Genomic DNA, 24,239 nt, shown 5'->3' with positions numbered 1-24,239 from the left:
TTTATTTACCTTTACTAGAATCTTCTGGGTGATGGCATCAGAAGCAACTGGTGAAATCGCACTAACTGTGATAGGGATTTCCCCTAGTTGTGTAGGCTTGATTGGGAAATGAACCGTTGCCCCATCCTCACTGGGAACCAAAATGGTCTGCTGATGCCTTGTGGCATTTATTTCATTTGAAGTCATTAGAATATCAAACTGGTCACTTTTCTCAATGATTACCTCAACCTGGAAGACAAAAATCACCAAAGGTTTTGTACAATAAAAGATTTTCAGTAAAGGTTTCTTATATCACTACTTCAAGTGCTGTCACGACTATGTGGCTCAGGAGACACAAGTGTGGGAATGAATGAGACAGAAAGTTTCAACCATGGGAAGAATGAAAAGGGAGATTATCCTTTCCTATTGTTGCCCCACTACCTAAAACATATCGAGGAAAGAAAGTCTTCACTTCATCTCCCTCCCCCAGCTTTGCTTTTTGTTGCCTCCAGGATTATTGCTGAGGCTCCATGCCTGCATGACGAAACCACTGCTCCTGGTGGCCATTTTTACCTTTTTTTTTTTCTTTATTTGACAGGACAGAGAGAAATTAAGAGGGGAGGAGAAGACAGAGAAGGAGAGAGACACAGAGACCCCTGTAGTACTTGCTTCACTGCTGATGAAGCTTCCGCCCTGCGGGTGGGAAGGGGGTACTCGAACCTCGGTACTTGCACAAAGCAATGTGTGTTCAAGTGCACAAGCACAATCGAGCTGGAACTGGGATCCTTGCTCTGATCCTTGCATTTTGCACTATGTGCTCTTAACCCGGTGCCTAATTTTGTAGGTTTTTTTTTTTTTTAAAGAAGACAGTCTGCATAAGATAACTAAGCATAGTGGATATCTAGTTGTGTTCTGGTGGTTTTGTTATTCATTAACTAATTAATTATATTTATTTTCCTTTACCATAGCACTGCTCAGCTCTGGTGAGCTAATGTCAAATTCCCACTAACATCAGATGAACAAAATTCCCACCAATATTAAATTCTCTCATCATCTCAAGTTTCTGAGTAGTGAGACGATGCTCAGAAAGGCTACTTCCTATCTTGGGGTTGTCACCAGCCTGCTTTATCTGTCATGAGACACTGGTCCCACTTGAAACCCCTGAAACAAAGAGGAATTTTATTACATTCATTGAGAAGCTCTGCTAAAAATCACCCCAGGGAAATTGTGACTCAGACCTACCAGTTCTAAAGTGCAGATTAGTTGTAAAACTTTTATAAAGAATGTTAAAGATGCCTGTCTGGTCAACAATAACATCTCTTGGCCTTGCATTTTATAGACTGTTTTCCCATTTATTTTTCTCATCTGGTTCCCAAAATATTTTTCTGGAAGGAATGGCAATAATTATTCTTATTTCCACATGAGGAACTATATCTTAGTTATTAGTTATTGGTTAAAGTGACAGAACTAGACACTGAATCCAGGTCGACAAATCTCCCTACACTGATTAGAACTTTTTTTTCTCTTTGACTAGATTAAAAATCAAACTTGGTAAGTTAGAAACAATTTATTCAGTCAGTGCCATGTGCAAGAGATTACATTTTATGTCATAAATTTAATTATATACCCCCACTTCACAAAGACATGAAGTCAACCATTTGATTCACGCCACTGTGAACACACTACAAACAGGAGACCTAATCCCTACCTTCCAGGGGACTGACTGACCAGCTAAGAGACACAGACTTATGGCTCAAAAAAAAAAAAAAAAAGCAGAAGGAAAAGGAGAGAAGAAGGCGGGGAGGGGGAGGACAAAGGCAAAGAGGACAAGGAGGAGGAGGGGAAAGGCAAGAAGTAGCTGCCACTGCCCTGAACAGAACATACTGCAAAAGCATGGAGACACCACAGAGGACAGAGTGATGGAGTCTCCTCAGGAAAAGCGTATTAGTTTCAAGCCAGGTCTTGAGAGAAAGAAATTCCTACCAACTGCAGCACAGAAAGGCTGAGAGAAGTTGTAACACATTCCAGGTGTGGGGAAAAGTAGGAAAAATCGTATGGGAAATGACATGTTGAAGAAATACTAAGGAGGTAGAGAAACTGAATTGGGAATTGGACAGCAAATGCTCAGACATGCTAATACCCTCCTTAGACATCAATAAGCAGAAGAAATCACTGACAAAGGAGAACCACTTTCAGTCTCCCAGAAATGTATAAAATGCTTAGAATCCACAGACCCACACAACTAAACAATCCACTCCCTGCTTGTTCTCCTCATTCATTCTCAAAATGCAAATAATTAACAAAACTTTGAATACATTTACCTCTGTGGAATTTTTCAAATAATTAAATATGGTGACTTCCAAAGCAAATTCTTCACTTCTGATAACAGAGTAGGGAAGATTCAAGAAAATGAAAAATGGCTGGAAGGCTTTCAGCTGTAAAAATAAATAAATAATAATAATAAATACATATTTATCCAAGCCAGAGTACTCCACATTTTATGCAATTTGAAAGCAAACCTCACAAAATCAATGTTCATAGATTTGCCTCAAAAAAAAAAGTGTATCAACAGAAAGCAAAGAACATCAGACCCCAAACAAATGATGGTAAAGGGATCTGTTATTGATTATAGTGATTGCTACATTTTATTTATTGAATGGTTGTTAGACAAGTTAATTCCACTTAAATATTACAGCCTTATGATGCAGGTGTTAGGTTCATATTTTAAGTATAAACAATCTGAAGTCCAGAGATCTCTACCTGATATAACTTCATATTACTGGTAAATGGAGAAGGCAGAATTGGTTCCAAAATACGCTGTTCTTGTACTAAATATTCTGAGTCCACCCATCTGCATTTGAAGCTGTTGGTCAAACCAAGAGCTCCTGATTTTGATTCATGCAGGAAGTCTAAGTGCTGTTCTGCTTACTACCTTCTGCAATTACATATGCATGTGTATATCTCATTGGTGACCCAGCTCTTACACTGTTGGTCTGTTGTAAAGGCTGACCCTCTCCTGCCTTGGAGATAAATCTTGGTACGGATCATGAATTTCATTGGCATTAATAATTCTCTCTAGATGATCGTTTTGGAACTGTCTTAGATTGGAGAATGCTACTAACACTTATTGGGTGAAGTAAAGTCTTCCATGTTCCAAACAGTCCCACTCAGTGAAGAACTTGTATCTCTTTAATGTCTTTAATGTCCCTTCTGACATCCATATTGAGACAAAGTATTTAAGATGACCTTCCTTGACAACCTAATTCCATTTTTATATACCAAAAAAAACTACGTTTTGAAATGCACTAAAGTTTGGATGGGTGTGTTGGGTTCCTTAGGATATATCCCCAGGAGAGAAATTGCAGGGCCATAGGGTAGGTCCATTTGTAGCCTAGTAAGAATTCTCCAGATTGCTCTCCATAGAGGTTGGACCAATTTACATTCCCACCAGCAGTGCAGGATTGGGGTCTTAAGGAATCAAAGAAATCTAAATGCCCATCAGCAGGTGACTGGAATATATAGTAATGAAATACTAATTTACAGTTATGGTATATATATTAATGAAATACTAATTTACAATTTAAAATTATGATATTGTATCCTTTAAGAGAAAATGAGTGGAGCTGGAGGTAATTACGCTCAGTGAAGCGATTGAAGTAAAGACAACTACTATGTGATTTCAGTTATATGTGAAATACAACTAATTAAAGATAAACTTGGCAAAAAAAAAAAAAGGTAAGTAACCAAACCTCAGAAGGCTAGAAATGGACCTACCATATGACCTGGCAATTCCTCTCCTGTGGATATAGCCTAAGGAACCCAACACACCCACCTAAAAATATCTGTGTATATCTATGTTCACAGCAGCACAATTCTTAATAGCCAAAACTGAAGCAACCTATGTGTCCAACAGCAGGAGTCAAGGAATCTCTGTGATCAGGAGCATAAGGAATCATTTTTTAATCCACTGAGGCACTTGTAATTTCTTAACTGCATGACATTGTAGGGGTTTTTTTATATATATTTTAAATATTTTATTCATTAGTGGATTTACTAGTTTTAGCTGATTTTAATGAGAGATACAAAGAGAAAGACATATAAAAAGACCAAAGCACTGCTCAGCTCTGGCTTATGATAGTACTGGGGATTGAACCTGGGACTCAGAGTCTCAGGCATAAAGGTCTTTTTGCATAACTACCTCCCCAGTCCCTGTAGCATTTTTTAAGCAGCCCTTTAATATATTACCTCTACTGGAGTAGTTGTTAGTCCAAGGCCCAAGTCCTCAGAGATCACAAAAGCAGTTGCCACCCATGAAGTAATTGTATCAGGTACAGTAACTTCAAATTCTTGCAAATTTTTGGAACTGAAATCAAGACAAGCAGACAATCACAGAAGATACAAATGTTGCATTTCACAATTAGTCAAGTTAATCTAAACTATCAGGGGAAATAACTTTAATTTTCCAAGTTGTTCCCATATCTAAATTTTTCAAGTGATTTAAGCATAAAACAGTAGGTCCTAGTATGGATCAATCTGCCAATGCCCACATTCAGTGGGGAAGCAATGACAGAAGCCAGACCTTCCACCTTCTGCACCCCATAACGACCCCGGGTCTATGCTCCCAGAAGGTTAAAGAATAGGAAAGCTATCAGGGGAGGGGATGGGATACAGAGTTCTGGTGGTGGGACTTGTACCCCTTTTATCCTATGGTCTTGTCAGTGTTTCCATTTTATAAATTTTTTTTTTATTAAAAAAGAAGTGTAATCAGTTGGTGTACTGCACCAAAGTAAAAGACTCTGGGGTGGCTGGGAGGGTTCAGGTCCTGGAACAAGACAGCAGAGGAGGACCTAGTGGGGGTTGTGTTGTTATGTGGAAATGTTATGCATGTACAAACTACTGTATTTATTGTCGACTGTAAACCATTAATCCACCAATAAAGAAAAAAAAAGTGTTATCAAAAAAAGAAAAGTCCCCAGGCTCAAGGATTAGAGCATAATAAGCATGTGACTACTGCATTCTCATGTATTTCACAGTAATATCGTCCTAAAAATACTTGTTTCCAGGAGCTGGGCGGCAGCGCAGCAAGTTAAGCACACGTGGCTCAAAGCTCAAGGACCAGCATAAGGATCCCCGTTGGAGCTCCCGGCTCCCCACCTGCAGGGGAGTCGCTTCACAAGCTGTGAAGCAGGTCTGCAGGTGTCTGTATTTCTCTCCCCCTCTCTGTCTTCCCCTCCTCTCTCCATTTCTCTCTGTCCTATCCAACAACAACATCAATAACAACAACAATAATAAATACAACAATAAAACAACAGGGCAACAAAAGAGAGTAAATAAATATTAAATATATATATATTTTTTTAAATATATATATTAAAAAATACTTGTTTCCCAAAAAGGAATACTATATTCCTAAATTTTATATAACTAATAAGATCTATATATTTATGTAAATATTTATATTTGTAACTATGTAAATTATTTATTTAATTATTTTGGATAGAGACAGAGAGAAATTGAAAGGGAAGGGGAAAGTAGAGAGAAGACAGAGAGATACCTATAGCACTGAATAGTTTCATGAATAGTTTCACCATTCATGAAACTCCCCCCCTGCAGGTAGAGTCCCCAGAGTTTGAACCTGGGTCTTGGCCCATTGTAATAATATGCATTCAACAAGGTAAATCACCACTTGGCTCATAAAAACATGCTTTCAAACTGAACTCTAATATATTTTTTCTCAACTGTCATAGAAGTTTCTTAGTCAAAGGTGATATTTATGGGATTTTTTTTTCTTCCCTTTTACTTGTGTCTGTTTTTTTGTTGTTTTCCCACCAGGATTATCAATGGGGTTTTTTGATGTCTCTATGATGAATACAGTAGCCACTTTTACTATTTTTTTCCCTTTTGTTTTTCATAGAACATAAAGATACTAAGACAGAGAGCGGAGAGAAAGAAAGACACCTGCAACACTGTTTCACCACTCGTGAAGTTTCCCCTCTACCGGTGGGGCTAAGCGTTTAGAACCTTGGCCAATGTGCATGGTAGCATGTGCACTCAACTAGGTGCACTGCTGGCCAGCCTCTTGACTTGTGTCATATGTCAAGTTTCTATAAGTGACTGACCATAGTACATGTAGATTTCATGATTTACCTATCTGTTGGTATGCTTCTAGTTCTGCTTCTGGGATACAGTTTTGCTTCTGATACATTGCTTGAAGTTGTGGTCTATTTACATGATCTTTTGCTTCTGTTACATTGCTTGACGTTGTGGTCTATTTACATGATCTTTCTGTTACATTGGTTTGGTCTCACCCCCCCACCTCCGGGAGATTTGGTTTAGCCCTTGCTAGTTTGGGCTTCTCCCTTCTCCCTGCCCCCTACCCTACGTACTTCCTGAGTTCCTGACTCTGCTGCCGGAGGAGAAAGATGGAGGGACACATGGTGTGGTGATTAGGTGTTGGACTGTTTGTCTGCTTGTGAATAAAGATAAAACTGCATTCTCAGCTCAGGCATGTGTTTCTGGTCATCTGTTACCCACCCGTGAAGCCAGCCCAGCGAAAACAACATCTCTCTGGTGGTCAGGTAAGCTGGTACAGACTTTATCTGTGAAAGTAAATTCCTCACTATGAACTGCAGTGAGAGGCATCAATTCCAAACCAAGGTACAAATGTACTTTCATCAATTCTTCTCCATAAAATAAAACTTACCCCCAAAAAGTTAAAATCATTCTGCATTAGAAAAAGTATCTTAACATGAAATGTGAGCTCAGACTGACAGGGATGCAAAGGTCACACAGGTTCCTGAGCTAAGTATGAAGAGACACTGGCCAGAGATCAGATCAATGGGGGTGACAGTCAACGGTATTTACATACTTTTCCCATATTTGGGAGCTTCTCTTTGCCCTTATCCAGCTTTTTAGTCCTATCCTCAACTTTGACACCATCTTCCCAGGCAATAAGCCTAGCCCACCTGCTTGCTAGCTGTTGGGCTCAGTCAAAAATTCATAAAGTCACAGGCCCCTTGGCACATACCTAAAATAGACTTCCTACCTTCTCCCCACACCGAGAACCCAAATTTCATCTGCCATACTTTCACCTTTAGGTTCCTGGTTATTAAACAATTTGTTCTGTTTTATATCTTAAAAATGGGCTGGGGGTATGGATCCACCTGCCGACACCCACGTCCAGCGAAGAAGCAATTACAGAAGCCAGACTTCCCACCCTCTGTACCCCATAAAGAATTTTGGTCCAACAACTCAAAAGACACCTTTGTGGGCTCCCATAGGACCTTGTCCTCAATGTAGATCAACAATGGTAGAGAATGTTGCATCCTCTGAAGAGAGGCTGGACAGCATACTCTATGTTCCAGCTGAGGAAGATGGGTCCTAAAACTGGGGCAGCTTGGAATGATCCTACTCAGGACCACAGAATGTGAGCTCAGATCTACAGGGACGCCGAGGTCACACAGGCTCCTAAACTGAATATGGGCCCCAGATCACATCAAATCAATGGAGTTTACAGTCAACAATATTTATACACTTTTCTCATATTTGAGAACTACTCTCATCCCTGATCTAGCTTTCTGATCCTTTTCCCAGCCATGACAACATCTCCCCAGACAATAACTTGAGTCCACCTTCATATCAGATGCCAGGCTCAGGGAAAAAAATAAATAAACTAGTGTAGTCATGGGGTCTTCGGAATATAACTAAACTAGGATTACTATCTACAAACAGACCCCCCCCTACTCTTTATATGAACTATTCCAGCCTTTACGTTCATGATTAGTCAACTATTTGTGTGGCTCTATATGTTAACTCTTTTTTCAGCTACCAGGTTCCAGATGCTACCATGATGCCAAATGGACTTCCCTGGACAGATGACCCCACCAATATGTCCTGGAGCTCCAATTCCCCGGAACCCCACCCACTAGGGAAAAGAGAGACAGGCTGGGAGTATGTATCAACCTGCCAACACCCATATTCAGCGAGGAAGCAATTACAGAAGCCAGACCTTCCACCTTCTGCAGCCCATAATGACCCTGGGTCCATACTCCCAGAGGGATAGAGAATGGGAAAAATATCGGGGGTGGGTTATAGAATATGGAGGTCTGGTGGTGGGAACTGTGTGGAGTTGTACCCCTCTTATTCTGTGGGTTTTGTTAGTGTTTCCTTTTTATAAATAAAAATTAAAAGAAAAAAAAAAAAAGAATTTTGGTCCATACTTCCAGAAGGATAAAGAACAGGGAAACATCCGTTGTCAGGGAAGGAATATAGAAGTCTGGTGGTGGGAATTGTATGGAATTGCACCCTCTTTCTTTTTTTCCCTCCAAGGTTAATGCTGGGCTCGGTGCCTGCACCATGAATCCACTGCTCCTGGAGGCCATTTTCCCCCTTTTGTTGCCCTTGTTGTAGCCTCGTTGTGGTTATTATTATTGCCATTGTTGATATTGTTCGTTGTTGGATAGGACAGAGAGAAATGGAGAGAGGAGGGGAAGACAGAGAGGAGGAGAGAAAGATAGACACTTGCAGACCTGCCTCACCGCCTGTGAAGCGACTCCCCTGCAGGTGGGCTCAAACCAGGATCCTCACGCCGGTCCTTGCGCTTTGCACCACATGCGCTTAACCCACTGCACCACCACCTGACCACCGAATTGTGCCCTCTTATCCCACAATCTTGTCAATCACTATTAAATCACTAATAAAAAATTATTAAAAAATAAAGAATATTAGAAAAAAAAGAAAAAATATCTGCATATGACTTCACAAATACTATGTTCAGGCATGATAAACAGTCCAAAGTAAAACCTCTCAAACTAAAACCTCTTAATCATATTATGCTTATACATAAATGACAGAAAGAGCAAGAGTTATAACTAAATTATATGTGTATAATTGTGTATACACATAAGCAAAGAACATTATAAATTTTTACCCCAGGTGAGTGTCTAGCCAAATCCAAGTCTCTGGGAAATTCTTTCTGACATGTGGACTGCTAACAGAAGCAAAGTCATTTAAATCCATGGATCCAGCTTCCTCTATGGAATATTCTAAGTCAACTGAAAATAAACATTGACAACTGTTAGGGGGGGAAGGGCATTATAGAGCATGACTGACTATAAACATACACAAGTCATAGCACCTATCAGCTGACTAGGACTTTAGAGCTCATTTCACAAATCCCTTCATTTTACAGATGACAAATCTGAGACTCTCAGAAGCATCATGAGATGCTGAGTGGTGGTGCACCTGCTTGAGTGTACATGTCAGAATGAATAAGGACCTAGGTTCAAGCCCCCCAGTCCCCACATGCAAAAGGGAAGCTTCACAAGTGGTGAAGCAGTGCTATAGATGTCTATCTTTCTCTCTCCTTCTCTATCTCCCCTCCCCCCACCAATTTCTCTCTGTCCTACCAAATAAAATAGAAAGAAAACAAAAAATAAAAAGATGGCCACCAGGAGTGGTGGATCCCCAGTGCTGGCACCATGCCCCAGCAATAATCCTGGTGGAATAATAATAATAATAATTTTAATGATAAAAGAGAAGGTAACATTCATGACTGGTTATTGTAGGTCAAGAAGTAAAGAAAAAGAAAGAAAAGGTACCTATAGCAAACACCTGGAAAACTGCAAATAGTTCTGTTGCCAAAATTAAGGTTATTCCTATTTTTTTTTAAACTCCCTTCAATTTTGCTGTTCCTTCTTTTTATCTTCTCGGTGCTGATGACCACTGATTATATCAGTCTCAGGACAGCCCTATCTTCCACTACAGTGTCTTTTCTTATAAAATCCCCATGTCCTCTATCTCTTTTTTCTCGATTTTCCTCCAAGTCTAAATTATTTCAAAATAAAATGAAAAGAAGTTACAATCTAGTAGGTGCCAATGATACAGAGACAAATGCAATAAGCTTCCCTTCTGTTCTCTGGAGAAGATTGGCAAATAGAGAATGAAATGGCATGGGAAGTGCAGCGATGTGAAAAGCCTCTAACACAGAGGAGGGCTGACATGACACTGAGTCTGAATGATAGAAAGACTGTAGCTGGGAGTCGGGCAGTAGCGCAGCGGGTTAAGCGCAGGTGGCACAAAGTGTAAGGATCCCAGTTTGAGCCCCCGGTTCCCCACCTGCAGGGGAGTCACTTCACAGGCGGTGAAGCAGGTCTGCAGGTGTCTATCTTTCTCTCCTCCTCTCTGTCTTCCCCTCCTCTCTCCATTTCCTTCTGTCCTATCCAACAATGATGACAACAATGATAATTGCAACAAGGGCAACAAAAAAGAATTAATTAGTTAATTAATTAATTTAAAAAGAAAAGAAAAACTAAATTAAAAAAAGAAATTGAAGATCTTAGCAACAGAAGTCATTTAACATATTTAGGGAAGTGAAAAAGCATACAAGGCAGAGGAATAAACACTTGAAGTGTTAGTAGAGCAGTGTTTTGGTTAGAGCATCACCTGAAGTACTTGCCAGCTGGACCATAATAGTCATCACAGGGAAGCTGGATGAGTCAACCACAGAGACATTCAACTCACCCACGTTAACAACAGGAATAAGACTTTGAGTCTTCTACAAGAGCATTCAGAAGAGGAATGGAGGGAGTTGGGTGGTAGCGCAACGGGTTAAGCGCACTTGGCACAAAGTACAAGGACAGGTGTAAGAATACCGGTTCCAGCCCCCAGCTCCCCACCTGCAGGGGAGTCGTTTCACAGGCGGTGAAGCAGGTCCGCTGGTGTCTGTCTTTCTCTCCCCCCCCTTTGTCTTCCCCTCCTCTTTCTATTTCTCTCTGTCCTAACAACGAAGACATCAATAACAACAACAATAATAACTACTACAACAATGAAAAACAACAAGGGCAACAAAAGGGAAAATAAATAAATATAAAAAATTATTTTAAAAAAGAAGAGGAATGGAATCTGAAAGATGACTTAGGAAGCTAGAATTGCAATGCCTGAGCTTCAAATACTAAAGGGTTTTTTGTTGTTGTTTGTTTGCCTCCAATGCTATCTCTAGGGCTTGGCTCGGTGCCTGTATTATGAATCCACTGCTCCTGGCAGCTATATTTTCCTTTTTTTTTGTTTTTTTGTTCTTGTTGCTGTTGTTGTTGTTAGTGTTGTTGGATAGGACAGAGAGAAATTGATGGGGGGGGGGAAGACAGAAAGGGGAAGAAAAAGAAACCTGCAGACCTGCTTCACTGCTTGTGAAGCAACCCCCCCTTTCAGGTGGGAAGCCAGGGGTTCAAACAGGAATCCTTGGGCCAGTCCCTGCAATTAGCACTATGTGTACTTAACCCTGTGCGCCACCACCCGGCCCCCTGCTAAGAATCTCTTAACTGTAAGTTGTTAGACAAATCTTGGAATAGTCGAGAAAATATTGAACCCTTATCACCACTGACTCCGATTTAGGAAACAGGAATAAAAATTACTTATTTCATGAAACAGAGAAAGACAGAGGACCGGAGACACAATATAATGGTTATGTAAAAGAACCTCATGCCTGGGGCTCTGAGGTCCCAGGTTCAAACCACCATAAAACAGACCTGAACTATATTCTATTCTTACTCTATAACATTCCCTCCGTTTCTCTCCCATTAGAATAAATAAAATATTTTTTTAAAGAAACGACCAGGGCATCGCTCATCTCTGGGAGCTTATATATAGTGCTAGGAAATAGACCAGGAAGGATCTCAGTCTTGCAGGTCTTCTGCCCTACCACTGAACTATCTCACTAGCCAAGGCACAAGGATGAATGCTGGTCGCTAGAAAATGTTGTCAGGGACATATCACTACTATAAAAGCAAATTGTCAGGTTTTTACTTACAAGCATTATAATCAATATCAAGGCTGGAGCTATAAAACTTCGTCAGGTTTGCATCTGTAAATACTTGGAGGTCACATTCCTGAAAAGACAATGTTAGCATGCTTTTAAAATAAAAATTTAAATGAGCTCTAGTTAGTTACAGCACTCAGCTATCCTACTAACTTATGCCTGTGTGGAAATGTTTCTGTCTTTAACACTTAGCTTTTTTTTTTTTCGTTTCATTGGGGGGTTAATAGATTTCAATACAGTGGTTGACACATGGGTACCATTTCTCATGTCTCCATGATAGGTAGCTGAAAAATAGTCTCACTCTCAACTTAAGTCCATTTCCACCGTCATGCACCACCAGAACCGCAAAGCAACCCCAAGTCCTCACTCTTCCCCACCTGGGTAATATTCAAAACTAAACATCCAGAAAATTAATGAACACTCAAGTTCCTAAAACCAAAATGGCCCCCACCAAGACACCTCATAGTAAAACTATCTAAAAAGAGTAATGAAACCAAGAGCTCGTTCTTTGAAAAGGATAAACAAAACAGATAAACAACTGGTCAGGCTTACCAAAAAAAAATAAAAAGGATAAAGGAGAGAGAACAGTAGAAAGCTATGATAAAAGAAATCAAGAATGAGAGAAGTAAAATTATAATTATTCTATAATTTAGATGGGAAGGTAAAAAACAATTCTATGAGAATATTATGAACACCTTTATGCAAATAAACTAGACAATCTAGATGAAATAGATAAATTCTAGATTCATACCTCTTACCAAGCTTAAGACAAAAGAAAGTTGATAGCTTAAATTCAATAAAATAGCAGGGTATAAAATTAACACCCACATATCAGTGGCATTTCTATAAGCAAATGATGAGTTAGAGGAAAGGGAATTGAATAACTTAGTCCCATTGACAACAGAGCCCCAAAAGATAAACTAACTTGTGGTGACTATCACTATAAATATCTTTACAGTGAAAAATAGAGGACACTGTTTAAAGAGATAGAAAATGACACAAAGAAATTAAAGAACATATATTGTTCTTGGACTGGAAAGACAATAGTCATCCTACCAAAACCAACCTACAGTTTCATGTAATGTCTATAAAGATCATAACAACAGTTTTCAAAGAAAGTGTACTTGTCCAAAATTCTGTGTGAAACCACAAAAAAAAAAAACAGGAATAATCAAAATTCTGAGAAAAAAAAAAAGAAAAAATGTGGAGTTATAGCACTCCCCAACTTCAGTTTATACCACAAAGCAGTAATAACTAAACATCATGGTACTGGAATAAAAATGGACACCTGGATCTGTGGAGCAGTACTGAGAGCCCAGAAATAATCTCACACATATATTGCTATTTAATATACGACAAACTATCCAAAACTATTCAATGGGAAAAAGAAAGTCTCTTCAGCAAATTGTGCTGGAATAACTGGGCTGCCATGGGTAGAAGAAAAGAAAAAGAAACTGGACCATCACTTAACACCAAGCAGCAAAATCAGTTAAAAATAGATCAAAGACCTGGATATTAGTCCAAAAACTCTAAAACATATAGAAGAAAATATCAGTTAAACAATGCGGGATATGAACATCAAAACTGTATTAGGAAATTCAAACCCATGGGAATGTAAAATGAAAACAAGTGTAAATAAATAGGATTACATCAAACTAAAAAGCTTCTAAACATCAAAAGCAATCTACACAAGGGTAACCAGGCAAGCAAGTAACTGGGAGAAGATATTTATATATATCACACATCCAATAAATAATTGTTATCAAACATCTACAAAGAACTGGTACAACCCAACAAAAGGGGAAAAAAAGGCAACCCAATAAAAAATTGAGCCAAAGAACTATACAGTTTTCTAAAGAATAGATACATATGGTCCACAGACATAGAAAGAAATGCTCCATTTCAGTTTATCAGTAGAGAAATGCAATCTAAACTACACTGAAATTCCACCTCACACCTATGAAAATGGCTTACATAAACACAACCGGAAATGACTGGTGTTGGCGAGGTTATGGAGAAAGGGGGACTCTATTACACTGATGGTGGGAGTATAAATTGGTGAAGTCCCTCTGGAAGACTACATGAAGTCCTTAAACAAATGAAAAACAAAAAGGAATTACCTTATGATCCAGCAAAGCAATCTTAGGCATCCACCCAAAAGACCCACAAACACTTATCTCCACAAACACTTATCTAATAGGACTTATACTTCCCAATATTCATAGCTGCATTACTCACAACAGCCAAAGAGTAGAAGCACCCTAAATACTCATCAACAGGTGACTGGCTAAAGAAGTTACAGAACACACCATTCTGTAGTTTATATGTACTGTGCCCTCTGGGACAAAATGGACAAAACTGGAGGTGATCATATTTAGCAAAGTTAAAAAATAAAAGATAGCTACTAGGTGATTTTACTCCTATGTGATGAAAGGACTGGCGTAAATTATCTTAAAGAAAAGAAAAAAAAAAAAAAAAGAAACAAACTCTCATCCCAAAAAACTGAAATACACATTCTTTACAAATCCACATAACACATACTCAAGGACAGACCACATGTTAGGCCACAAAGACAGCATCAACAAATTCAAGAACACTGATATCATCCCAAGTATCTTCTCAGACCACAGTGGAGTAAAGCTAACATTCAACAACAAACAGAAAATTATTAAAAGTCCAGAATTTGGAAACTCAACAACATACTGCTTAAGATCCACTGGGTCAGACAGGTACTCAAGCAAGAAATTCAAACATTCCTGGAAACAAATGAAAATGAAGACACAAGTTATCAAAATATTTGGGACATAGCTAAAGCAGTATTGAGAGGGAAACTCATAGCCATCAATCACATATTGGAAAACAAGAAAAAGGTCAAATAAACGACCTTACTGCACACCTTAAGGACTTAGAGGAAAAGGAACAAAGGAACCTTAAAGCAACCAGAAGGATGGAAATCACTAAAATTAGAGCAGAAATAAACAACGTCAAAAATAAGAGAAGCATACAAAAGATCAATGAAGCCAAATGTTGTTTCTTTGAAAATGTAAATAAGAGTGACAAACCCCTAGCCATACTCACTAAAAAAAAAAAAAAAAGAAGAAGAAGAAGAAGAAGAAGACTCAAATAAATAGAATTGTAAACGATAGAGGAGATATCACAACTGACACCACAGAAATCCAGAAAATAATGTGAAACATCTACAAAGAGTTATATGCCACCAAGCTAGAGAATCTGGAAGAAATGGAAGAATTCCTAGACACATATGGCCTTCCAAAACTGAAACAAGAAGAACTACCTAAATGCACAAAGAAATTGAAATAGTTATTAAGAATCTTCCCAACAACAAAAGTCCTGGACAAGATGGCTTCACAAACGAATTCTACAAAACCTTCAGAAAACAGCTAATACCTATACTTCTAAAGCTCTTCCACAAGATCAAAGAAACAGGAACACTCCCTTCCACCTTAGATGAAGCCAACATCACCCTGATACAAAAAGTAGACAGGGACACAACAAAAAAGGAAAACTACAGACCAATATCTCCGATGAACATAGATGCCAAAATATTAAACAAGATCCTGGCTCCGCTTCCCCAGAGCCCCACCCTACTAGGGAAAAAGAGAGGCAGGCTGGGATTATGGATCGACCTGTCAATGCCCATGTTCAGCGGGGAAGCAATTACAGAAGCCAGACCTTCCACCTTCTGCATTCCAGAATGACCTTGGGTCCATACTCCCAGAGGGTTAAAGAATAGGAAAGCTATCAGGGGAGGGGATGGGAGATCTGGTGGTGGGAATTGTGTGGAGTTGTACCGCTCTTATCTCATGGTTTTGTCAATGTTTCCTTTTTATAGATAAAAAAATTAAATAAATAAAATGAAACAAACTAAGACTGTGAGAACTATAGTGGTAGCCATTGCAAGGGGGAGGGGAAGCATAGGATTTTGGTGGTCGATGTGGTAGAAAACTAAACCCTGTAACCCTACAATCTTTTAACCTACTATTAATCATAAAAATAAACAAAAAGTAATAATAGAATCAATGGAAATCAAAAGAAAAGAAACAAATTACTTACTTAGAGATAATTCCAGTCACCTACGAATTTTCTCTTGGTTATTATTTCCATTTATCTTTCAAACTAAAACAATCAGCTTTCCATTTCAAATTATACAAGATTGTACTACACCACCTTTAATACAAGTTTACCTTTTCACAGTTCATCTCATTAACTCTAAAGTATTTGCAATGGTAAGAGACAGCAACATGCTTTCAAGAATATAGCAAACTAGACATACTTGAAAGACCTGAAAAGAATTCATGAATGTGCCGAAATGATATCCTGTGTTATAAAGTTCCAATTCATTGACCACCTGAAAAGATAAAATACACATAATGAATGTTTTTTTATCAACTTGTCCTATTCTCTGCAACACTGCTTATATGTAACTTAAATAAGACAGAGCCCACATATCAAGTTTGCTGATGGCATGAATATATGAACATATGTGAATGTTTTGTTCATGATTCAAGTAGCCTAAATTGTTATTTCTTATTTCATAGTATTCTTTTTTTTTTTTTTTTGATTCCAGGGTTATTGATGGGGCTCAGTGCCTGCACCATGAATCCACTGCTCTTGGAGCTAATTTTTGCCCCTTTTTTGTTGCCCTTGTTGTTTTATCATTGTTGTTGTTATTATTATTGTTGTTACTGATGTCATCATTGTTGGATAGGACAGAAAGAAATGGAGAGAGGAGGAGAAGACAGAGAGGGGGAGAGAAAGATGCCAGCAGACCTACTTCACTGCTTCTGAAGCGACCCCCCTTATAAGTGGGGAGCCAGGGGCTCAAACCAGGATCCTTACATTGGTCCTTGCACTTTGCACCATGTGCACTTAGCCCATTGTGCTACCACCCAACCCTCTTTCATAATATTCTTTTTTTTTTTAATTTTTTTATCTGTAAAAAGGAAACATTCACAAAACCATAGGATAAGAGGGGTACAACTTCGCACAATTCCCACCACAAGAACTCTGTATCCCATCCCCTCCCCTGATAGCTTTCTTATTCTTTAACCCTCTGGGAGTATGAACCCAAGGTTATTGTGGGATGCAGAAGGTTGACGGTCTGGCTTCTGTAATTGCTTCCCCGCTGAACATGGGCATTGACAGATCGATCCATACTCCCAGCCTGTCTCTCTCTTTTCCTGGTGGGGAAGGGCTCTGGGGAAGTGGAGCTCTAGGACACATTGGTGGGGTTGTCTTTCCAGGGAAGTCTGGTTAGCATCAAGCTAGCATCTGGAACCTGGTGGTTGAGAAGAGAGTTAACATATCCCAAGCAAATTGTTGACCAATCATAGACCTAAGGGCTGGTATAGTGCAGATGAAGAGTTGGGGGGAGGGGGTCCTCCATTTTGTAGATAGCTAGTAGGCATATTTTAGTTAAATTCCAAAGGGCTTGTGACTATACTAGTTTTCTTTTTGTTTTGTTTTGTTTCCTTTTTCTTTTTGCCCCTGAGCCTGAAATCTGATATGCCAGTGGATCCAAGTTATTGTCTGGGGAAATGATGTCATGGCTGGAAAAAGGACCAGAAAGCTGGATCTGGGAATGGAGTAGCTCCATAATATGGGAAAGGGGCATAAATATTGTTGACTGTAAACCCCATCGATTTGATGTGATCTGGGGCCCATATTCAGCCTAGAAGCCTATGTGACCTCTGCATCCCTGTAGATCTGAGCTCACATTCTGTGGTCATGAGTAGGAACGTTCCAAGCTGCTCCAATATCGACCCATCTTCCTCAGGTGTAGCATAGAGTATGCTGTCCATCCTCCCTTCAGAGGATGGAACATTCTCTACCATTGTTGATACAGGTTGAGGGCAAGGTCTTATGGGGGCCCACAAAGGTGTCTATTTTGTTGTTCCTGATAGAAATGACTGGTAACAATGGAGAGAGGGATTCATTCGAGGTCTAGGACCATCATGTCTGTTTGGGAATCTCAGGATGCCCCGACTAGAGCCCCAGCTGATGGGGTGACTTTCATAGTTTTCTTAAACTACTCAGTCATCTAGAGTTCCTATGAAACATGGGCTTGATAAAGAATTTTAGTCCATACTACCAGAGGTATAAAGTTTCCAATGGAGAGGATGAAACATGGAACTCTAGTGGTAGCAATTATACCCCTGTTATCATATAATCTTGTTAATCATTATCAAATCACTAATAAAAATTTTTAAAAGAAACATGGGCTTGAGTTTTGCTCAGGAAAAACTTAAATGTCACTGATTGGCAAGCCTGACACATAGAGAGGTGGGAGTTAAAAAATCACCCAAATGTTTGGCAAAAAAAATAAACCAGTTAAATTAGATAGTTAATATAATTTTTGTAAAATCTTTAACTCAGTTTAAAAAATCACACAATTCACACACAAAAAAAAGAAATATGGTTGGGGGTAGATAGCATAATGATTATGCAAAGAGACTCTCAAGCCTGAGGCTCTGAAATCCCAGGTTCAATCCTCCACACCACCATAAACCAGAGCTGAGCAGTGCTCTGCTAAAAAGAATAAATTAAATAAATAAATATTACTAGTGAGCAGGAAAATATTCAACCTCGTTAATACTCTGAACAATGCCAATTGCCACTTCAGTGAATTACAATGTCTTTGCAAAGTGAAACATTTATGTTTGTCACATTCAAAATGCTACTTTTAAATGGTGCATACTGCTAGCTAGAGTGAGGAACAACAGGACAAAGCGGTACAAAAGAGTAAAATGGGCAGTTCCTCAGAAAGTTAAACACAGACTGTGAACCTGCGATTCCACTCTTTCCTATCTACCAAAACAAAGCAAAAACTGAAAATGGGAACCTGAGGAGATACTTGTGTAACGATTTTCACAGCATCCATTACAATAGCCAAAAAGTAGAAACAACCTAAGTGTCCATAAAAAGGAGAATGGATAAACAAAATGTGTATGCTAACAATGATATTATTATTCAGTCACAAAAAGAAATAAAATCTTGGGGACCAGGTAGTGGAGCACCGAGTTAAGCACACACAGTACAAAGTGCAAGGACCCATTCAAGGATCCTGGTGCGAGCCCGGGGTTCTCCATCAGCAGGAGGGTCCCTTCACAAGTGGTGAAACAGGTCTACAGGTGTCTTCCCCTCCCCTCTCAATGTCTCTGTCCTATCCAATAAAATGGGGGGGGGGGGGGAATGGCCGCCAAAAGCAGTGGATCATAGTTCCAGCACCAAGCCCCGTGACAACTCTGGAGGCAAAAAGAAAGAAAGAAGAAAGGAAGGGAAGGAGGGAGAGAAAGAGAGAAAGGAGAGAGAGAGAGAGAGAAGGAAAGAAGGAAGGAAGGAAGAAGGAAGGAAGGAAAGGGAAGGGAGGAAGGAAGGAACGAAAGAAGGAAAGAAGGGAGAGGGGAAGGGAGGGAGGGAGGAAGGATAGAAGAAATGAAAAAAAAAAGGAGGGGCAAGGCGGTAGTGTAGCAGGTTAAGCACACATGGTGAGAAGTGCAAGGACCTGCGTGAGGATCCCAATCTGCACCCCAGACTTCCCATTTGTGTGGGGGGGGGGGTGAAGTCACAGGCAGTGAAGCAGTTCTGCAGCTGTCTTTCTCTTCCCCTCTGTCTTCCCCTCCTCTCTCGATTTCTCTCAGTTCTATCCAACAACAGCAATAACAAGGGCAACAAAATGGGGGGGGAGGCCTCCAGGAGCAGTGTACTTCTTTATATACCTGTCCTATGCATATCAGCATTAACCACACAAATTAAGGCAAGAATAAAAAGCAATGACAAAGTCCGAGTTCAACAAACACACCACATTTCTGCTCTGCTGACAATAACTACTAATACATGCACCATAAGCAAAGATGAAGCTAGAACAGGCGAAACAAAACAGCAGAAAGAGAAAACAGAAAATTCCGTTATGTCTCAACAAGCTGGCAAATATAGCAAGGCCAGCTACTGAGAATGGAACCAGGAGACGATAGCAAGAAGATTTCGTCCCATGACTCACACTCTGCCACAGAAGGCAAAATCATGCAATTGCTTTAGGCTGACACTTAGGTGTGAATTGATGAAATTAGCTAGGAAGAAGCATCACTCTCATATAAAGAAACCCTTCTTTTTCTCATGGGCTCAATAAAAGAACAAGTACTGCCAAAGCTCTAGTGCGAGTTAATGAAGGGCAGATTGATGTCTGAAAGCTGTCCCCGGAAAATCTGGCATACTTAAAATGATTCCAAGGCATTCAAGAGTCTCTCAGCAGCCCAAGCAGATTTAACGAGCAAGAAAGAAGCCAAAATGAAGTCTATTATCCCCAGCTCCTGACTCCCTTCTCCAGAGCCAGATCTGTAGAAATAACCAAAGCAGGCAGGAAACATGGCTAACTAAGTAGCAATAGAAAACCCTGGGAAGAGTAAAGGATCTTTTCAAACAGGCATGTTAGGAGAGAGTAGGAGACTGAAGTTTATTAGAATGGCAGTTAGAAAGGTTCTTCAGTCCTATTCTTGCTTCTCTTCAAGGGATCAGTCACAGGACAAACATTCCCTGCCATTTCACTGTCGAATTCAGCAGTGGAAGCAGCCAAAAATACGGTTCATCTGTAGAATCGAGGAGTGGCATGCATGAGGTCCAGAGTTCTATTCCCTGTAGCATAAGATAATCCAAATGGGGAGTTGGGTGGTAGCGCAGTGGGTTAAGCGCACGTGGCACAAAGCCTAAGGACCGGCAGAAGGATCCCAGTTCGAGCCCCCGGCTCCCCATCTGCAGGGGAGTCGCTTCACAAGCGGTGAAGCAGGTCTGCAGGTGTCTATCTTTCTCTCCCCCTCTCTGTCTTCCCCTCCTCTCTCCATTTCTCTCTGTCCTATCAGATAATGACAACATCAATAACAACAACAATAACTACAACAATAAAACAACAAGGGCAACAAAGGAGAATAAATAAATATTTTTTTAAAACTTTAAAAAGATAGTCCAAATGAGGGGTACATCCCTCTGTCTCTTTCTATGTCTCTCTCACTCTCTCTCTCATAAAAGGACCTAAGTTGGGGAAAAGAGTGTTTTGTATTCACCTATCCTAGGGAGATGAAAACTGTGTCCATGTGTCAACAACTACTTTAAGCCACTAACCAACCCCCCACAATAAAATGATCTTTAAAAAATGAAATGAACTTGAAATATATATAGATAGATAGATATAGATGATGTAGATATAGATGATATAGATACAGATAGATATAGATGATACAGATATAGAAATAGATAGTGAGCCCATATCTATGAGCTGGGGAGAATTGTGGTAGTCACCATAGGAGGCAGATGGGGGCACAGAACTTCGGTGGGGGGCATGGTATGGAATTATACCCCTATTGTAATCTTTAAATCACTAATAAAAGTATATCTTTTTAAAAAACTAAAAGGATGCATAGTAAAAACTTTTTTTTTTTGCCTCCAAGGTTATCACTGGGGCTCAGTACCTGCACTACAAATCTACAGCTCCTGGTGGCCATTTTTTCCATTTTATTAAATAGGACAGAGAGAAATTGAGAGGGGAAGGGAAGACAGAGAGGAGGAAAGAAAGACAGACACCTGCAGACCTGCTTCACCACTTGTGAAGCGACCTTCCAGCAGATAAAGCCTTTTAAAAACTCAGCAGTGGTAGCTGCCTGCAGTATCCTTACACATGGAGAAGAAAGATTAGCCCCTCTGCCCTTCAGGGCAGGAAAGTGAGAAAGCCACGGGGATCAAACACTCAAGTCTTCATATTTCCTCTAAGTATCTAAGGGGTCACAGCATCTAGAAACTGCTTCTTCCTGCCACTGCTTTGTCATCAGAATTTAAATGTGAAAGTTTAAATGAGAGTTTAAATGTTTAACTAAGTGAAAACTGACAGCACACAAGAAGAAGATAAGAACATTGGTGGTTATCCAAGGTGAGAGGTGCAGAACTTTGGCGGTGGTTTGAAATTACATATACACACACACGTGGAACTATACTCCTGAAACCTTGTAATATTGTGAAATAATGCTAGGTCATTATCAATAAAAACAGGAAACAGAAAAAAAAATCAATAACTTCTCACTGAAACTCAGCCCTTTCCCCATCCTGAAAGTCACAGCACTGCAGCCTGCTGTCCAGCCTTCCCTAACAGACATTGTGACTGACCAAATCTACGAGTTATTCAAAGCCTGTAACTTCCTTAAGAGACATCCAACTGGACAACACATAGTACATGAAGCAAGCTATTGAAAAGGTCAGCTCAACAACTTTTAAAAATCATTGTAAATATGTATAAAGAGATAGAGATGTGGGGGTTAGGCGGTGGCACACCAGGTTAAGCACACATAGTACAAAGCACAAGGACCTTCATAAGGATCCCAGTTTGAGCCCCTGGCTCCCCACCTGCAAGGGGGTCGCTTCACAAGTGGTGAAGCAAGTCTGTAGGTGTCTACCGTTCTGTCTCCCTCTCTATCTTCCCCTCCCCTCCCCACTCAATTTCTCTCTATCCTATTCAAAAAAACTGAAAGAAAAAAATGGCCACAGGAGCAATGGATTCATAGTGCAGGCACTGAGACCCAGCGATAGCACTGACAGCAAAAAAAAAAAAAAAAAAGAAAAGGAAAAAAAACGAGATAGAGATGCTAGCAATATAAAACAAGAACAAGAAATAAGAACTAAATGAGCATAATAGCTGAGAGCACTTAAGACAAGGATCAAGTAGGATGGGAGGAGATAGAATAATGGTTATGTAAAAAGACTCTCATGCTGGGGGCAGGCGGTGGCACACCTCGTTGGGCACATACCTTACAGTATGCAAGGACCTCCATTAAAGACCCTGATCCCCACCTGCAGGGGGACAAACTTCACGAGTGGTAAAGCAGGGCTACAGGTGTCTTTGTGTCTCTTTCCCTATCTCTACCTCCCCTGTCAATTTCTCTCTGTCTCCATGCAATAATAAATAAAGACTAAAAAAAAAAGAGAAAGATGAAAGACAAATTCATTAAAAAAAAAAGACTGATCTCTCATGCTTCAGATACTAGAGGTCTCGGGTTCAGTCCTCTGCACCACCATAAACCAGAGCTGAGAAGTGATTCGTTAACAAAAAATAAACAAAAGATTAAAGTAGGAGCGTTGCAGCTGACAAATCAACAGTATCTAGAGAAGGCAACAATCTAAATTCATTACTGCACACAAGGACATATCAAGATCTTAACAAACAAAAAGAAAATGGCTCTTCATCTGCACTATTCCAGCCTGTAGGTTCATGATTAATGAACTATTTGTTTGGCTTTTTGTGGTTTTTAATATAAATATTTATTTATTTATTCCCTTTTGTTGCCCTTGTTGTTTTATTGTTGTAGTTATTTTTGTTGATGTCGTCGTTGGATAGGACAGAGAGAAATGGAGACTGGAGGGGAACACAGAGAGGGGGAGAGAAAGACAGACACCTGCAGACCTGCTTCACCGCTTGTGAAGCGACTCCCCTGCAGATGGGGAGCCGGGGGCTCAAACCGGGGAAACCGGGGAAACCGGGATCCTTACGCCAGTCGTTGAGCTTTGCACCACGTGTGCTTAACCCACTGCGCTATCGCCGGACTCCCTGGCTTTTTATGTTAACTCTCTTTTCAGCCACCAGGTTCCAGATGCTACCATGATGCCAAACAGACTTCCCTGGACAGACAACTCCACCAATGTGTCCTGGAGGCACGCTTCCCCAGAATCCCGCCCCACTAGGGAAAGAGAGAGGCAGGCTGGGAGTATGGATCGACCTATCAACGCCCATGTTCAGTGGGGAAGCAATTACAGAAGCCAGACCTTCCACCTTCTGCATCCCACAATGACCTTGGGTCCATACTTCCAGAGGGTTAAAGAATAGGAAAGCTATCGAGGGATGGGATACGGAGTTCTGGTGGTGGGAATTGTGTGGAATTGTACACCTCTTATCCTATGGTTTTATCCATGTTTCCTTTATTTTATTAAAAATAAAATATTCCCCTCTCATATTAATTAGTGATTTATATGACTAGAAATTAATAGGCGTATACATAAACACCATTCCCACCACCAAAAGACTGTGTCCCATCCCATCTCCCCCCTTTCCCCCCACCCCATGAAGCCAAACGTCCACCCTCACCGTCAACCCAGGGTTTTTACTTTGATGCCCTACTCCAAATTCAGTCAAATTCTGCTTTGAGTTTCCCTCTCTGTTCAATGTTTCCTTTTTATAAATAAAAAATAAAAATAAAATAAAATGGCAAATGAATTGGAAACTACTTTATGCAGCATTAAATATTCACATACTTTCTGATTTATAAATTTAAGTTAGATTAACATGAATTCATTCCTTCAATATACTGCAAAGTCCTGATTCAGTGAGGGCTCTATAATCTTTGTGTATGACCAAAATAGAAGACACTTCAGTAGTAACTAAAGTTCTCCA

The 24,239-nt window shown here is 39.9% G+C and overlaps 1 protein-coding gene across 2 annotated transcripts in view; it reads right to left on the bottom strand.

Annotated features, from left to right (window-relative positions):
• Positions 1-24,239, bottom strand: part of CD109 (CD109 molecule) — a 184,274-nt gene that overhangs the window by 55,631 nt on the left and 104,404 nt on the right. The window contains exons 17-22 of one of the 2 annotated variants that reach the window (XM_007516316.3): positions 16,089-16,163; positions 11,786-11,864; positions 8,909-9,032; positions 4,225-4,342; positions 2,301-2,414; positions 10-228 (exon numbers count right to left, since the gene is read on the bottom strand). In XM_007516316.3, coding sequence (XP_007516378.1) covers positions 10-228; positions 2,301-2,414; positions 4,225-4,342; positions 8,909-9,032; positions 11,786-11,864; positions 16,089-16,163 — 729 coding nt within the window. The remainder of the gene's footprint in view (positions 1-9; positions 229-2,300; positions 2,415-4,224; positions 4,343-8,908; positions 9,033-11,785; positions 11,865-16,088; positions 16,164-24,239) is intronic. The other variant, XM_060205388.1, reaches the window with a different exon arrangement.

This window comes from Erinaceus europaeus, chromosome 13 (assembly GCF_950295315.1).
Source record: "Erinaceus europaeus chromosome 13, mEriEur2.1, whole genome shotgun sequence".
NCBI lineage: Eukaryota > Metazoa > Chordata > Mammalia > Eulipotyphla > Erinaceidae > Erinaceus > Erinaceus europaeus.
This window is presented reverse-complemented; position numbering and strand designations above follow the sequence as displayed.